The 18,647-nt window shown below is 40.2% G+C and overlaps 1 protein-coding gene across 2 annotated transcripts in view; it reads right to left on the bottom strand.

The window, feature by feature from the left end:
- Ubxn7 (UBX domain protein 7) overlaps positions 1 to 18,647 on the bottom strand; it is a 69,069-nt gene that overhangs the window by 39,226 nt on the left and 11,196 nt on the right. For both annotated transcript variants that reach the window (XM_029470384.1, XM_021185364.2), the window contains exon 2: positions 874 to 1,021. In XM_029470384.1, coding sequence (XP_029326244.1) covers positions 874 to 1,021 — 148 coding nt within the window. The remainder of the gene's footprint in view (positions 1 to 873; positions 1,022 to 18,647) is intronic.

Genomic DNA, 18,647 nt, shown 5'->3' with positions numbered 1-18,647 from the left:
ACTCCTTACCACTGAGCCATCTCTCCAGCCCCCTATATCTGCTTTTTTATTTTTTTTTAAGATTTATTTATTATTATATCTAAGTACACTGTAGCTGTCTTCAGACACACCAGAAGAGGACATCAGATCTCATTACGGATGGTTGTGAGCCACCATGTGGTTGCTGGGAATTGAACTCAGGACCTTCAGAAGAGCAGTCGGTGCTCTTAACCACTGATCCATCTCTCCAGCCCCTATATCTGCTTTTTAACTGCTATATAGCTTAGGAAAAAATGGCCATGCTCTAGTTTCCTCATAGGCAAAATAATAATGCCAATCTATAAAGTTCTCTCTTTTTAAAAAATATTCTGATGTACCCCAGTATGGCTTCAATTGACCATGAACTGCAGCTCCTCACATCTCTACTTCCTAAGCTATGGTTACAAGCAGGTGTCACTTAGTCTGGTTTTTACCCAGTATTGGGGATTTAGCCCAGAACCTCTTGAATGCCAAGCAAACATTCTACAAATTAGCTAACCCCCAAGCTAAAAAAAATTATTTTTGTTATATATCTGGTGGTTGTAGAATACATAAACCCCAATCTCAGGCCAATTACAACCGAGCAGTTGTATCATGCACTCTGCCTGCCTGCCTGCCTGCTGCCTGACTCTAACCCACAGTTCTTTTTAGGACTGAATAGAAGAGATCAAGTAGACAAGGACAGTTCTCTAGAGAATTTAAGGTATATTAAACACAAAATCTTCCACAAAAAATTTTCAGAGGCTTTCAACCTTTAAAATTTTCAAAACTAGAAAATTGGCCTAAGCCTGATAAAAATGCAGCTAGTTAGTTTAGGCAAATGAGTAAGTGCTACAATAAATAATAGGTTCATACTCTGTGTGTGGTCTGACAGCAGAGACGCTTGCTGAACTGGTACTAGGCTCCTCAGCAATTCCTCCTCCATCCAAAAACATAGTGACAGCCATCTCCAGGTTGTTGTTACAAGCTTCAAGCATGTGTTTTCCTACACTCTCACTTGCACCTGGAACAGCAAGGGACAGAAAAGAAAGGTTAAAATGACATCTTAGATTCAAGCTCACATTAAGACATAGAATTCCCAAACAAATTAACAGTCCTCTCCCCCTCCCCCATAAAAATGACTCACAGTAGGAGTTTCCTTCTGTCCTGCTGGCTGACTGGTAAAAATATATAGAACCAGAAAGAAACCGCAATAGCATGGCAAAAGGATACCCTTCCACAATCACAAGAAAAATCAAATGTTTGACATTTTTTTCCTTTCTTTTTAGTGTAGCCTGTTTGTTTTGTTTTGTTTTGTTTTGTTTTGTTTTGTTTTTTCGAGACAGGGTTTCTCTGTGTAGCCCTGGCTGTCCTGGCACTGTGTAGACCAGGCTGGCCTCGACCTCAGAAATCCACCTGCCTCTGCCTCCCAAGTGCTATGATTAAAGGCATGCACGCCACCACTGCGTGGCAAATTTTTTTGTTGTTTTTGTTTGTTTGCTTGTTTTAGATAAGTCTCACATTGTAGTGTTCAACTCAGAAATCCTCCTGCCTCTGCCTCGAATACTAGGCCTACAAGAATGGGCTACTGGCACCACACCTGGCTATTTGCCATTTCTTTTCATATGTGTATGGATGTGCATGTATATACATGTGAGTGTGCCAAGACACATACACCAAGGTCAAAGGACTACATCTGGTACTGTTCTTCCTTCTACTTTGTCAGAGACAGTCTCTTAGCTGCCACTATGTATGCTGGGCTAGCTACCTAGCAAACTTTCAGGGGATTCTCTAGCCTCTCATTTCAACATAGGAGGATTTGAACTCAAGTCATCATGTTTACATCTCCTCAGTTCTATTTGCAATTTCTTTAAATGGCTGAATTATTAGGTGTGGTGATTCATACAAGCACTTGGGACTAAGAGGCAGGTGGGTCTCCAAGAGTTCAAGGCCAGCCTGAAACTATACTATAAACCCTGGAGAGAAGGGGGTGGGAAGGGAGGGAGGGAGGGAGGGAGGGAGGGAGGGAGATAGAGATGTAAGCTGGGCATTGGTAGGAGTCAGAGGTAGGCAAATATCTGAGTTCAAGGCCAACCTGGTCTACAGAGCAAGTTCCAGGATAACCAAGGGCTACTATACAAAGAAACCATGTCATCAAAACAAAATAAAACAAAACAGCCAAAAACAGGAAAAAAAGAGATGAACTATATTATGTCAGAATTAATAAACTGAAAAGGGATAAGGAAAAATTAAACTTTACATTCTAAAAAGTTAGAAATATTTTCTGTTAGAAAGAATGCATTAACAATTTTTTATCTATTCAAAAAGTTTTTAAGGAGGAGCTAGGTTAGGGCTCAAACTCAGAACACATTTTTAATATCAAACCAAGAGAAGTAAACCAAAAGACAGTTTTGTCTAAAATATAAGTATCTGGTAAGAAATGGCAATCTTTGTTATTTAAAACTAGTCCAAACAATCACTTGTAAATAAAGCCAGCATAATCTGTTGAATGAAATGTAATTTGGTAGTCCTCTTTAAAAAACCAATTTTAGCCGGGCGTGGTGGCGCACGCCTTTAATCCCAGCACTTGGGAGGCAGAGGCAGGTGAATTTCTGAGTTCGAGGCCAGCCTGGTCTACANAGTGAGTTCCAGGACAGCCAGGGCTATACAGAGAAACCCTGTCTCTAAAAAACCAAAAAAAAAAAAAAAAAAAAAAAAAACCAATTTTACAAGTACCAAGAAACTCCTGAGGGGGAAAGAAAGCACACAAGCACCTGCCATGGGTACACACCACTATAATGGGTAAATATGTGCTGGAGAGATGGGAGAAATGGAAGAGAAAACAAAGCAGAGGGTTCATACACTATGGAGGAAGGCAGAACTGGAGGCTCAGTGACGGTGAGGAAAAAGTGGACATGAGGAGGTCATGCTGAGGGTAGGGACATCATGGCCCACTTTGTTGCCTGGGCCATGTCTGGAGCAATGTGTAGGCCTGTGGCAGCAGGGGTCTGTGTTGATGTCCCAGGCCCATGTTACTGCCAAAGCCAGGCAAATGTCCCTGGTTTTGACTGCTGCCTGAGATACTGTGCTGAGCTGGTGTGTATGAAGAGGAACAGGTAAGCTGTCCCAAGAGTAAGAGCAGGAGAGACGACCCTGTCCTTTGTCAACAGCTGCACTGGGTGAGCTAGCCAGGGCAGTCAGTGCTGGAGAGCTCGCCCTAATGTGGCAACAGAAGCCAGATGACACTGGAAAGCTGGCAGACTGACCAACTCACCTGCCTCCCAGGTCTACCCAACGTCTACCTCATGTATGATCTGCTGACGTGCATGAAAGGGTTTGGCTGCAGATTCAAAACTGCAGGATCTCCATGACACTGGACAACAATAGGATATCCAAGAGAAGTCCCCATGAGGATCGAGTATTGATAGTACAGCAGAAGCCAGAGGCCTCGATAAAGACCTGGAAAATGACTCACTGCAATAAACATTTGCAAGTATGCTGTGTGACACACTGTGACATGCTACAGCTTCCGGGATGTTTTTTTTTAATTCTTTTTTTTCTTACTATTTATTTATTAGGGGGAGGTTGGAAGGGTGGAGGGTGGAGGATGGATACAAAGGGACAGAGATGAGTGGGACTGGGGTACATAATACGAAATTCACAAAGAATTAGTTAAGAAAAATATTTTTAAAAAAGAAATTCCTTTTGACTCAGTAGTACAGACCTCTAGATTCAAATCATTATGAAATACACAAACATGCCTAGATATATGTCTAGAGTAGATTCTGTTATTGAAGCAAAGTTTGAAACACAAAGCATCCTGTAATAGTACAATGTGAACCACATATATTTGATTTAAATATTATAAGGCTACTGCAAAGCACCTTGAGATTTCTGTTTTGGGTGGGTTTTCTTTATCTGAATTTATATACCTTGGAATCTTATTCTGTTGGTAGCTAATGTTCTTCTAAGATTTTTATCTTAATATGTCTATTGCAAAAGTATTTTGAGTATGCCATTTCAAGGCTGACAGCACAGAATTCCAATGTCCTCTGGCTTCTGTTGCTACAGCTGGGAAATCTGTTCTCAACTTAAAGAAAATGATTTTTATAGCAGTCATTGGTTCTAATTTCCTTTAAGGTTTCTGTCACTGGCCTGCAGTTCCACTGTGACTTATCATAGCTAATCTTATTTATTCCTTAGGATTCACTGGTTTTGTTTTTGTTTGTTCTTTTGTCTCTCAAGACAGAGTTTCTCAGTGTAACATTCCTGGTTGGCTCAAAACTCACTTTGAAGACCAGGTTGGCCTCAAACTCATAAGAGATCTACCTGCTTCTGCCTCTAAAATGGGGGATTCCTGCCTTCCTTGGAATTAAAATGAAGTGCTTTGTAATACTTGATATTTTCTGTTCTCAATTCTGGAAAAATCTTAGCCATATAATTTGAACTTTCCTTCATTCTTACTTTAATAATTATTTCTTTTCAGGAATCCAATTAGATATTATGCTACAATTTTTTTTTTTTCGGTTTTTCGAGACAGGGTTTCTCTTTATAGCTCTGGCTGTCCTGGAGCTCACTTTGTAGACCAGGCTGGCCTGGAACTCAGAAATCCACCTGCCTCTGCCTCCAGAGTGTTGGGATTAAAGGCGTGCGCCACCACGCCCGGCCGCTACAATTCTTAACAATGACATCTTGTTTGTTTTTCAAGACATGGTTTCTCTGTATAACAGCTCTGGCTGTCCTGGAACCCTGTAGACCTGACTAGTCTCTAACTCACAAAGATCCACCGGCCTCTGCCTTTCAAGTGCTGAGATTAAAGGCATGCACCACCATGCCCACCTTTTATGATGACTTTTATCTCAATCTTTTAACTGTAGTCTCTATCTCCATGCTGCATTCTCAGCAGTATCTTGTCCCTTAGTTCATTCTGAGACAGGGTTTGGCTCTTCCACAGACTGGCCTCCTCCTGCCTCAGCTTCCCAGTCCTGGAATTACAGGCTTTTGGCAGGTCATTTGACTTGGTAATTAATATCTTTACTGCTATCTTCTAGTTTACATATTTTCTCCTTCAGTGTGTCAACTGATTTAACACCATTTAATCCTTTCAAAGGTTCTATTTTTGCTTAGTTCTTCATCTGGTCATATTTTAAGAGTCTTAATTCACACTCCTACTTCAATCTTTTATTTCAGTTACCTATATAATATATAAACATATATACTATTATAATAAAATACAAACTTTCTATAATCTCTATAGATCACTATCTCTTATGATTCACTCATTATACAATGGGTTTTGTGTTATTTTTATTTTTCATTATGTATATGTGTGTGAGGAGGTGGGTATATGTACATGAATCCAGAGAGGGTGCTAAATTCCCTCGAGCTGGTAATTTTGAGTCAGTGCGTGTGCTTGGGTCCCTTGGCAAAAGCAGTTTGTGCTCTAACTGCTGAGCCATCTCTCCAACCTTGTAATTTTCTTCATCATTTATTTGTATGTGTATATCTGCATGAATGTATGTGCGTGTATGTGCAGTTGCACACATCTAAGAGCACAGTATATACATACATACACACACACACACACACATACATACACACAGTATAATCAGACCTCTTGGATCTGGAGTCCTAGACATTATCAGGAAGCCCGGTTCATCACGTGGTGGTGGAATTAAAACTCTGGTCCTAGCAGGCAGTGGTGGAAAATGCCTTTAAACTCAGGTAGGGAAGTAGAGACAGGCAGGTGTCTGAGTTTGAAGCCATCTTGGACTACAGAGTAAGTTCCAGGACGGCCAGAACTGCATAGAGAAACCCTGTCTCAAAAAGTTGGCTCAGCAGATACACGTATTTGCCATCAAGTACTGAAATTACAGTATATACCACCTTGTTTAGGGCTCATCTGAGATTTGTTTACTAAGATCTAGTGTACTATGCCCTGGAACTTTTACCTGAAGATTGTTTTAAGTCTGGCATCCTCTTAACAGCTTGATGGATTTTGCAAGGAAATCACAGGTATGATCAAACAAGAGTTGATAGTGGGCTGAAAAGTTTTCCAAAACCACATCCACATGGGAAATATAACTCTGCAACAAGCCTTGTTAGACATCCTTCTCCATACATGGGATGTCCTGCTAAGACTACCAAAATGTCAGTTTCCTGAACAGAAACGGAGTCCTTCAAGCCTTGAGCTTTGTTTCTTGGGCTCCATATGCAAACAACCAAAACAAAACAAAAACCCTTACACAGAGAAACCCTATCTCACAAAAAAAAAAAAAAACCAAACAAACAAACACACAAAACCAATTTGTGCAGATTCCACAGGAGAGGTTATACAGTAAAGCCAGCTAACATCTGCACTCCCAATGTCATTTCATTGTTAGCCTTTTTTTGCCAGTACAATAATGAATTATGAAAGGTTTTTAAGATACTACACTATTTTCTGTGTATGAATGTTGACTGCACATATGTATATGTATCATATGTGTGTCTGGTGCACAAAAAGGTCAGTAGAGGGCTTCACCATCCTCTGGAACTGGAGTTAGTAGTGAGCTACTATTTGGATACTGGAAACCTAGCCCAGGTACTCTGCAAGTACAGTTAAATGTTCTTAATCAATATACCATTGCTCCAGTCCTCAATACCACACTTGGGGGGGGAGGGGGGTGGGCTTCAAGACAGGGTCTCTCTGTGTAGCCCTGGCTATCCTGGAACTCACTCTGTAGACCAGGCTGGCCTCGAACTCAGAAATCCGCCTGCCTCTGCTGGGATTAAAGGCATGCGCCACCACGCCCAGCCTAAAATAGTATTTTTTAAAGGGCCTCAAGTTTGTAGCTCTAGTGAGCCCGGAACCCAGTGTGTAAAACAGGCTAAGCACCTCTAATTCACAGAGAACCTCTTGCCTCTGCCTCCTAAGTATTTCGTTAAGGCGTATACTACTTACTCCTGGTCCTCCTATATAACTTCAGTTACTACTAACTCAAAGGTTTTAGTTCAAGTCCTTCACACCTTTTACTTAATTACAACAAGCCTCTAAGAGGCTTTTGCTGCTAGGGTGTGTTCCAAAGCACAGCCTAATTGTACAACCCACCCAGACTTCCCTAATGGTTCTCTCTTGACAGCTAAAAATAAATCCCAGAGCTGCAAAATTAGTTGTTCATGACAAGGTCTTAGCTTATTTCTCTTGCTTTGCCAATCCTCTTATCCAATTTAGAAAATTTACTAAACCCAAAACAAATGAAATACTTGAGATGCCATTACATCCACCTGCCCCACCTAGTTTAGAAATTCTGAGAATTACCTTAATCTGTCAGTTTGACCACTGATCTACCTAACCTCTTGAATCACAATCAGTGATACTTTTCTATTACATTCACAAGCTTATCACTAAGGAGTAAATGCTGGTTTACTTTCTAGTTCAAACTTTTTGTTTGTTTGTTTGTTTCTTGAGATTGGCATTACCAACTTAATTTGATTTTTTTTTTAGCCATTTTTGCCAGCACAGTGATGGATTATGAAAAGATTCTTAAAATACTATACTTTGGGGCTGGCGAGATGGCTCAGTGGTTAAGAGCACTGACTGCTCTTCCGAAGGTCCAGAGTTCAAATCCCAGAAACCACATGCTGGCTCACAACCATCTGTAACGAAATCTGATGCCCTCTTCTGGAGTGTCTGAAGACAGCTACAGTGTACTTACATATAATAAATAAATCTTTAAAAAAAAAAATCTATCACTTTAGATAAACCCATGGAAATTAAAAAAAAAACCTATACTTTGTATTTATTTTTATGTGTATGAATGTTTTTGCTTGCATGTATGTCTATACATCATGTGTTTGTCTTGTATAGGAGGCAGGACAGGCAACTTCCATATATGCATTTACATATATGCACCTGTATAGCCCTGACTGTCTGGAATTCACTCTGTAGACCAGGCTAGTCCACTCAGAGATTTGCCTGCTTTTGCCTCCCCAGTGCTAGGATTAAAGGCTTGTACCACCACATCCAGTAAAAATCTCTTGAAAGAACTGATAACATTTATACTTGCATGTTATCAATTAGCTCACTTAGAAGAACTGTTTCATAGCAGAGACTGGAGAAAGGGCTCAGCCATCAAGATTGCTTGCTACTACTCTTATGAGGACCTAAGTCTGAAGCTCATAACAACATGCTACCCCAGCTTCGGAGACTGTGGTGCCCTTTCCTGGCCTCCAAGGGAATCCAAGCATGTGTCACTGACACATACATAAAAACAATATCTAAACAACAACAAAAAAAGACCAGGTGTGGTAGCACAAGCGAATCTCCGAGTTCAAGACTTACATAGAAAGTTTCAGGACAGTCAGCACTACATAGAGACCCTCTCTTAAAACAAACAACAAAAAAGGAGAGTGAACTATTTCATAGAACTTTAGCTCAATAGATAATACACCAAGCCGGGCGTGGTGGCACACGCCTTTAATCCCAGCACTCGGGAGGCAGAGGCAGGCGGATTTCTGAGTTCGAGGCCAGCCTGGTCTACAGAGTGAGTTCCAGGACAGAGGACAGCCAGAGCTATAAAGAGAAACCCTGTCTCGAAAAACCAAAAAAAAAAAATAGATAATACACCAAAGGAAAAGGAATCAAAACCACTAAAAACCTTTTTAATGTTTCTGACAGAGAATTTCCAATAAAGAAAACCACACAAATTTTAAAGTGGTACCTCAAACAATATAAAGAGAATTTAAAATAGCAGAGATCACTCATTATCTGATAAACTTTTAGGTATCAAAAAAGTATTTATAGCTGTCTGTGCTAGCTTATAAAGATATATATTTAAGATATAAATATAAAAATGAGACTGGAGAAAATGATTTCATGAGGACCAACAAGACTGTTCAGTGGGTAAAGATATTTGTGCCAAATCTGATGGCCTGGTATTGATGCCTGGGACCCACATGGTAGGAAGAGAAAACCACTTCCTCAAGTTGTCCTATAAAGCATGTATGCACACCACTCCCTTCAAAGTTAAAAAAATAATTTTGCCAGGTGGTGGTGGTACATGCCTCTTCAATCCCAGCACTCTGGAGTCAGAGGCAAGGAGCTCTGTGAGTTCAAGGCTATCCTGATCTACAGAGTGAGTTTCAGGAACAGCTAGGACTACACAAAGAAATCCTATCTCAAAACAAAAACAAACAAACAAAAAACCCCAATTACTTGTTAGTTCAAAAATAAACATCTTTTGTGAGAAAGGGGAGAACTGGAGGAATTATTTTTCATATGGACCATGAAATAAATACATGGGTCTTCAGTCCATTTCCTAGCACAGAATTCTAAAAATCCTTGGAATCCTCAAAATGGTGTCATAAGGCATGCAATTGGGATTGGCTAATAGCCAATCTAATAGCCATAGCAGCTTTGAGGATGGACTTTGATCACCTGAAAGACCAAAGCGGATTAGGAAAGGGTAGTAATATTAAAGGTTAACTAATTATACATAAGTAATGAAACATACAAACCAGAAATGACAGGCTTCAGAGAACTCAAAAATCAAATGTGGCCGGGCAGTGGTGGTGCACGCCTTTAATCCCAGCACTCGGGAGGCAGAGGCAGGCGATTTCTGAGTTCGAGGCCAGCCTGGTCTACAGAGGGAGTTCCAGGACAGCCAGGGCTACACAGAGAAACCCTGTCTCCAAAAAACCAAAAAAGAATTACTCAGGAAATCAATCAAGTCAAAGAAACAGCAGGTTGCTAAGTTTAAGAAGCTTTCTGAGACTCTTCACCCTCTTCAACTACAAGCACACCATCAAGCAGCCAAGTCCTACCATTCTTTCTATGCCCATTGATAAAGTCCTACTACAAATTGCTTCAAGAACTCTGCTCTTGGTCATGCTCCTTTCTGAAAAACATTTAAACCAGAGTGAATATAGCTTTATTAATGAAAAGTGAGAAATAGCACCTGATAGTGGAATCATTATCTTCTTTTTTTTCAGTCACACAGTTTTATATTGTTAAAATACCTAGCTTTATTTTTTTTCACTTCTTAAAACTTATTTTGTGTGTATAAGGTATGTGCATATCACAGTATGATCCAAGGACAACTTGAAGGAGTCAGTTCCCTTCCACTAAGTGAGTCACAAGGATTGAATGCAAATCATCCTGCTTAGGGGCAAGAGCCTTTATCCACTAAACTGAGAGACCAGACCAGCTTCATTTTGGGTTCAGGCTCCATCTTAGAGAACCTGACCTAAAGATGAATTTGAGTTAACTAACAAGCTGGCACCTAGCACTACTCTCCTGGTCACTCCCTAACCACCACCAATCAGGAGGAAAGCAGAAGTTACAGTTGTGCCTAAAGATACTTATGAAAAGTTTATGGTTTGGATCCCAGCACCAGTCAATCATTTTAAAGGGCAACAAATTAAGGCTGGAGAGATGGCTCAGCGGTTAAGAGCACTGACTGATTTTCCGAAGGTTCTGAGTTCAAATCCCAGCAACCACATGGTGGTTTACAACCATCCTTAATGTCATCTGACTCCCTCTCCTGGTGTGTCTTGAGACAGCTACAGTGTACTTACATATAAATAAATAATAAATAAATCTTTTTATAAAAAAAAAAAAAAAAAAAAAAAAAAATAAAAAAAAAAAAAAAAAAAAAAAAAGGGCAACAAATTCCATAATAGCCCCCATCATATGTGTGGCAAGCTAGAAACCTCATTTGCTTGCCTCTGTAAATGCTTGCTTGAAAATGGGGTCCAGACTTCACCGTCCTGTGTGCTGCATCAATGACAACAGTGTATGTAGCCTGAGCATGGGCTTGAATAAAGACCCTAGTGATTGCATCGGAATCAGCTCCTTGTTCACAAAACAGATACAACAAAACCATCTCACCAGTACCCTTGATACATTTTTTATATAGCAGAATAATTAACATGTCATTCTTTTCTATTTCCTTTTCAAAAAAATCATAATCTCTCTTGATGTGCATATAAGATATATGAGATCTACCTTAGCCAGGAGGCTAAGGCAGGATCAACCTAAACCACAGAATCCAATCCATTCAAATAGGAAGGAGATGGGGAAAACCTTCAAGTGACAAATGATCACTGCATATGAATTTTTACTGCCACCTTCCCACAATCTCCTCCTACCAGAATGCCAATGACATCTTAATTTGTAGATTCTGGATAAAATAAAGACATTGTGAGCAAGGCATGGTGGCATATACCTGTAATCCCAACATTTGGGAGGCAGATTAAGGATTATAAAATTTAAAGAAACCCTGAGCTAGAGCTTGTCTCAAATAATAGACAAACAAAACCAAAACAAAACCCTAAAGCATGCCTAAACTCTGTGGACTGCCTATCTCCCAAAAAAACTGGCCTGAGATTAGGATAAAATTTGTAATAATTTCTAAAGTGGCATTATACATATTTCTGCCATCATGATATATTGTGAGGCAGCACTGTCAGCATTGATTACAGAATCAAAATACTAACCAACTCTGAAAAGCACTGAAGATGGTTTATATTCTATAGTATTAAGTATCCATCCAAGACTTATTTATGTAAAAAGTAAGCATATCATTATACAAATCTGCTTTCATATTTAACGAATGGAAAAATTATATGTATGCCAAAGAACTGCTTTACAATAAGTATCTTGGCTCAGCAAGATTTCTCAGTGTATAAAAGTACTTGTCAAACCAGCCTAATAACCTGAGTTAGATTCCTATAACCCACACTGGAAGGATAAAACCAATTCTTGAAAATTATTACCTGACCTCTATAAACACACTGCATGTAACACCAACTCCCCCTGCTTCCAACCTGCTTCAACACAGACACAGAAAGATCAGGAAGGTGTTGTATACCTTTAACCTGAGCCCTGAGTTAGAGATGAACCTGGTCTACATAGTGACTGAGTTGTAGGCTAGTCAAGGCTGTGCAGTCTCAACAATAAATAAATAATATGTAATAGTAATTAAATTAAAATTCTTGGTGTGAGGACATAGGGGTGCTTACCCAGTAGGCACTAAGCCCTGAGTTTGATACCTGGCACCACATAAAAGATGGGCATATGATGGTTTGAATGAGAGCATTCGTCATTGGATCATATTTGCAAACCTGGTCTCCAGCTGGTACAACTTTTTGGGAAGGATTAGGAGGTATGCCACTGGAAATGAACTTAGAAGTTTCAAAAGCCCTCTGAGTATCCATGATAATCAGAGACAGCAGGAGTCTGTGAGGTGAGGGTGTGTCAAATAGCTCAGCAAAATTGAGAACTCTGTGACCTTCAGGACAGTCCTTAAGATTGTGGGAAAGAATGCTGAAAACATGAGTTCAAAAAATATATAATTTCTCCACTATGCAAAATATAAGGGCTCAATATGATTTGTATAAGGAACAGAGGCAAGCTGCACTATGAGCAAGCTTGTCAGAAAGACACTAAGGAAGAAGTAAAGAGATTTAAGGAGTGGTGATTGAAAGGTAAGGACTCACTAGCTAAGTTTTTTTGTTTATGCTTACAAAGACAGGCAGATTCCTGAGTTTAAGGTCAGCCTAGGACAGAGGGAGTTTGGGTCCAGGCCTAGGCATCATAAGAATGGTCATTTCAGGGAGGGGTTCCACCCAGCTATCTTATTTTCTGAGCTTATGCTTGAGCTTGGTGTCTCTAAGAATAAAGGAGCTGGGGTCATGGGATGCTGAATGATGGGATGATCAAGAGGGAACCTGGGAGTGGCTATTAGCCCAGAAACCTAGAATACCCAAGATACAACTTCCAAAACACAAGAAAATCAAGAAGGAAGACCAACGCATGGATACTTCATTCCTCCCTAGAATAGGGAATAAAATATCCATGGAAGGAGTTGCAGAGATAAAGTTTGGAGCTAAGACGAAAGGATGGGCCATTCAGAGACTGCCCCACCCGGGGGTCCATCCCATAATCAGCCACCAAATGCAGACACTATGGCATACACCAGCAAGATTTTGCTGAAAGGACCCTGATATAGCTGTCTCCTGTGAGGCTTTGCCAGTGTCTGGCAAATACAGAAGTGGATGCTCACAGTCATCTATAGGATGGAACACAGGGCCCCCAATGGAGGAGCTAGAGAAAGTATCCAAGGAGCTGAAGAGGTCTGCAACCCTATAGGTGGAACAACANTATGAACTAACCAGTACCCCCAGAACTCGTGTCTNTAGCTGCATATGTAGCAGAAGATGGCCTAATTGGCCATCATTGGGAAGAGAGGCCCCTTGGTCTAGCAAACTATATATGCTCCAGTACAGGGGAAAGCCAGGGCCAAGAAATGGGAGTGACTGGGTAAGAGAGCATGGTGGGGGGAGGGTATAGGGGACTTTTGGGATAGCATTTGAAATGTAAATGATGAAAATACCTAATTAAAAAAAAAAAAAAGAGGGGACCTGGGGTAATGGCTGAATTGGTAAATAAAAGACTGAGCTTTTGATTTGCAAGAGATGAGCTACCTGGAGAGTATACCTCTTCCTCAGAACCCCTCTCCAAGCTGAGGCTGGTCCTTAACAGGTCATGGTATCTCATTATAGCAATAGAAAAGGAACTAAGGCAGTGATACAAACCTGGACCCCAGCACTGGAAGGTAGAGGCAGGAAGATCAGAAGTTCAAGGTCACATTCTCATATACCAGATTCAAGGTCAGCCTGGATTTATATAGATATTTGTCTCAATAATTAAATTTGATTTACTAGCTAAATATATTTCACTGTGTATGACTTTACGTACCTATGTACCTAGGGTCTTGTAAAAAATTTTGTCAAACTGAGCATGGCCTTTAATCCCAGAACTTGGGAAGCAGAGGCAGATGGATTTCTGTGAATTCAAGGCCAGCCTGGTCTACAAAGCAAGTCCAGGACAGCCAGGACTCTGTTACATAGAGAAACCCTGTCTCAAAATACCAAAACCAAAAAAACAACAACAACAAAATTGTCAAACTAAAAGAAGTCACCAGGTCTAGAAAGGAGCCCAGCAATTAAGAACAGAGGGCCTGAGTTCTCAGCATCCTTAAGTCAGCTCCCAACTATCTGTGCAATTCCAGTTCCAGGAATCAGATACCTTCTGATTCTGAAAGCACAAGGCAAACACGCAGACCACACACACAAACATACATGCAAGGAGGCAAAGCACTCGTGTACATAAAATAAATCTATCATAAAAAGTTTGTAAAGAGGAGGAAGTCTAATTCTTGGAAAAGTTGAAGCCCTGGCAGCAAACCAAAAAGAAACTGAAGTGCCTGGGGATGAAGAGGTATAAAAGTTAGAATCAGGCTGGGTAGTGGTGGCCTGCCTTTAACTCCAGCACTCAGGAGACAGAGGCAGGAGGATCTCTGTAGATTCTGGTCTATAGAATCTGTTTCTAATTGTGGCTCAGCCTTTGATCCCAGAGCTTTTTGTTTACTGTAAACAAGGAATTGTGGTGTGGCTCAATCTTTTATTTATACATCAATTCAGCCAAGTTTCAAGACAGACCTGGCGATACAGAGAAACCCAAAACAAAACAAAGTTACAACCTCTAAAAACTGCATGTCTAGTTTCTATACCCAATAATAATGGGAAAACATTCTACATATTCCTTTCTGTACATAGGCAAAGGAATGTATATAACACACAAAAAGAGCTGGGAAACTCCTCAGATAAACTTGGTTCTAAATCATAATCATATTCTTCACTGGTTGTATGATTAGGAAACTTACTAATTTCTCTAAGCTTTAGTTCTCCTAGTTATAAGATGGAAATACTACCAACTTCATGAAGTGCTATTGTGAATTTCTAAAAATGCATTATGAGGGCTGGAGATGGCTCAATGGTTAAAAGCACTTGCTCTTGTTCAGTTCTCTGCTCCAACATGTGGCTTATGACCATCCTTAACTCTAGTTCTAGGGTTCTAATGCTCTCTTCTTCTTCTTCTTCTTTTTAATTTATAATATGTAAATACAATGGGCTGGAGAGATGGCTTAGCAGATAAGAGCACCGACTGCTCTACCAGAGGTCCTGAGTTCAATTCCCAGCAACCACATGTTGGCCCACAACCATCTGTAATGGGATCTGATGCCCTCTTCTGGTGTGTCTGAAGAGAGCAACAGTGTACTCATATACATAAAACAAAACAAATAAATAAATCTTTGTGGGAATGGGTGGGTAGGGGTGTGGGAGGGAGAGTATGGGGGACTTTTGGGATAGCATTGGAAATGTAATTGAGGAAAATACCTAATAAAAAATAATAAATAATAAAAAAAATGTAAGTACACTGTAGTTGTCTTCAGACACACCAGAAGAGGGCATCAGATCACGTTACAGATGGTTGTGAACCATCATGTGGTTGCTGGGATTTGAACTCAGAACCTCTGGAAGAGCAGTCAGTGCTCTTAACCACTGAGCCATCTCTCCAGCCCCCCTAATGTTCTCTTCTGACCTCCACAGGCACCAAGCTTGCATGTAATGCACAGTAATACATTCAGACTAACACTCATATGTTGCTGGATATTTGATCACATTGTAAACCCTGAGATTGTGAACTGTAAGGATCTGTTTCTAATTGTGGCTCAGCCTTTGATCCTAGAGCTTTTTGTTTACTGTAAACAAGGAACTGTGGTGTGGCTCAGCTTTAGCACATAGCTTTTTTTTTTTTTTTTTTTGGTTTTTCGAGACAGGGTTTCTCTGTGTAGCCCCGGCTGTCCTGGAACTCACTTTGTAGACCAGGCTGGCCTCNTTTTTTTGGTTTTTCGAGACAGGGTTTCTCTGTGTAGCCCCGGCTGTCCTGGAACTCACTTTGTAGACCAGGCTGGCCTCGAACTCAGACATAGCTCATAGCACAATCTAGAGCTAAATAAAGTCAACCATAAGTCAAGAGCAAGCAACCAGCTGATAGGGAGTGAACAACCAAACAGGAAGGAGGGCCTTTAAGTTGAAGGTATCTAAGACAGCGTGGAGAAGGAGAAAGAGCTCTTTCCTTCTGGGACATCTGTGGAGTAGGAAGGTCAGCTTTCTCTGCCTCTCTGAGTCAGCAGGTTTTCACCACAGTCATCTGACTCCTGAGTCTTCATTGGTAAACTCAAATGGTTGGGGTTTTTGTATTTAAAACACTCATACACATAAAATTAAAATAAATTTATCTAGTTTTTAAAAAGAAAATGTACATGAGGGCATAGGGTACAGTTTAATATCAGAGCACTAGTCTAGCATGTATGAAGTCCTACATTTGATCTCTGAACAGAAATGACAGGAGGGACCAGCAAAACCAAAGGTTTCTCCTGCCCCTACCTCCCCAGCACTGGCACTGGCATGCTGAGTATGCTCCACTACACTTGGCTTTTTGTTGTTTGTTTGTTTGTTTCCTTGAGGCAGGATTTTTCCATGTAGTCATGACTGAACTGGAACTCACTCTGAACACCACAGGATCACAGGTATGAGCCACCATATCTAACAAACATGTGGAAGGCCATTTTTGGTAAGTAAGAGGCAGTATACTGTCATTTATTGTAGAGAAGCTGCGCTGTTATAACAAACTGAAAAAGCACTCCCCAAATCACCACATATACCTTCATTTTAGGCTTTAATTCTCAACAACTATAAAAATAAAGGTGTGTTAAACCATTTTAAAATACTGAAATCTGCAGTATGTTGTTACTCAAAGGAAAGTAGTAACACAAGAGTAAGTCTTTTGTAATAGATTCAAAAGTTCCACACCACTAGAAATTCATACCTCAAATCCTAAAAGACATCTCCGTCCCAAATAATAGGAGGGAGTAAGGGTTAATTGAAAAGGGACAGTGAAGGGCTGGAGAGATGGCTCAGAGATTAAGAGCACTGACTGTTCTTCCAGAGGTTCTGAGTTCAATTCCCAGCACCCACATGGTAGCTCACAACCATCTGTAATGGGATCCAACGCCCTCTTCTGTGTCTGAAGACAGCTACAGTGTACTTATATACATAAAATAAATAAATCTTTAAACAAACAAACAAAAAAAAGGGACAGTGAAGAAAGTAGGAGGCTATGTGATAAAGGTTAACAAACTTTATGAATTTTTCAGTTTCTAGCCCCAATAACAATTTTTGGTGGAGCTGCTCTAAAAAGTAAGACTCCATTGTTACCACAAAAATCATACTTTTTGATTTTGATGAGATTAATAAAATAAACTTGAGAATTTTAAAACACCTATAAACGTGTTTACATTTGTCTGAGATCCTAGTATTATAAACAGCAGCAAAATAGCACCCAGGGATCTATAATCTAGGGTACAAGTCATATCCTACAGCTTGTCGCCACATGTGACATTTCCTTCCAATGTTTTAGGGTTGCTAATAGTGAAACAGGGTATTGCTTAACCTAGCCTGGGACACACAATTTATGAGAAGTGATTTCCTTGATGCTTGCTATCTCTTAGTTTCTCCCCTTTTCCATCAATGCAGAAACAACTCCATACCTGTACAGTTCATGTCTCCACCACAGCTGGCAAAATCAAGGACTACTCCAAATATATATACAGTCCTTATGCCAATTTGCTGTATTACTTTTGGTATCAATACAAGGACTTAACTATCATTGAGGAACCAAAGAGTAACAATATTAAAGAAGAAAACAGAAAACTGTGGAACATAGTGGTTCACATCCATAATCCCAGCTCTCAAGAGGTAAAGGAAAAAAAGAGAATTTGAGGATTAATAACAAACTTTTTTTTTTTAACAAAACCAAAAGGCATACAGAAAAGGCTACCGTTTTGTTTTGTTTTGTTTTGTTTTGTTTTGTTTTGTTTTGTTTTGTTTTGTTGAGACAAGAGTTTCTCTGTGTAGTCCTTCTTCCAACACTTTGTAGACCAGGCTGGCTTTAAACTCAGATCTCCCTGCTTCTGCCTCCCTATTGGGATTAAAGGTGTACACCACCACTTGGCTACAAAGGTTAATTTTTGGTTTCAAGTTTACCCCAGCAAAGGTTAAAAAACAGAAAAAAGAAAAGGTAAGTCAGACTATTTACCAGTGCAAATGTGAGTGGGCAATCATTGTGAAAAACTGTGATCTTAACAATTAAAACCTCACCAGTCTTTTCTTTTTTATTATTTTCTTTATTTACATTTCAAATGCTATCCCTAAAGTTCCCTGTACCCTCCCCCAACCCTGCTTCCCTACCCACCCACTCCCACTTCTTGGCCCTGGCATTCCCCTGTACTGGGGCATATAAAGTTTGCAAGACCAAGGGGCCTCTCTTTCCAATGATGGCCAACTAGGCCATCTTCTGCTACATATGCAGCTAAAGACAAGAGTTCTGGGGATACTAGTTAGTTCATATTGTTGTTCTACCTATGGGGTTGCAGACCCCTTCAGCTCCTTGGGTACTTTCTCTAACTCCTCCATTGGGAACCCTGTGTTCCATCCTATAGATGACTGTGAGCATCCACTTCTGTATTTGCCAGGCACTGGCATAGCCTCACACAAGATAGCTATATTAGGGTCCTTTCAGCGTTATCTTGCTGGCATATGCAATAGTGTCTGGGTTTGGTGGGGTAGTCTCTGGATGGTCCATCCTTTCATCTTAGCTCCAAACTTTGTCTCTGTAACTCCTTCCATGGGTATTTTGTTCCCTATTCTAAGGAGGAATGAAGTATCCACACGTTGGTTTTCCTTCTTCTTGATTTTCTTGT

The sequence above is a fragment of the Mus caroli genome, chromosome 16, assembly GCF_900094665.2.
Source record: "Mus caroli chromosome 16, CAROLI_EIJ_v1.1, whole genome shotgun sequence".
In the NCBI taxonomy this organism is placed as follows: domain Eukaryota; kingdom Metazoa; phylum Chordata; class Mammalia; order Rodentia; family Muridae; genus Mus; species Mus caroli.
The sequence above is the reverse complement of the archived record's forward strand: the minus strand, read 5'-3'. Positions and strand labels throughout refer to the sequence as shown.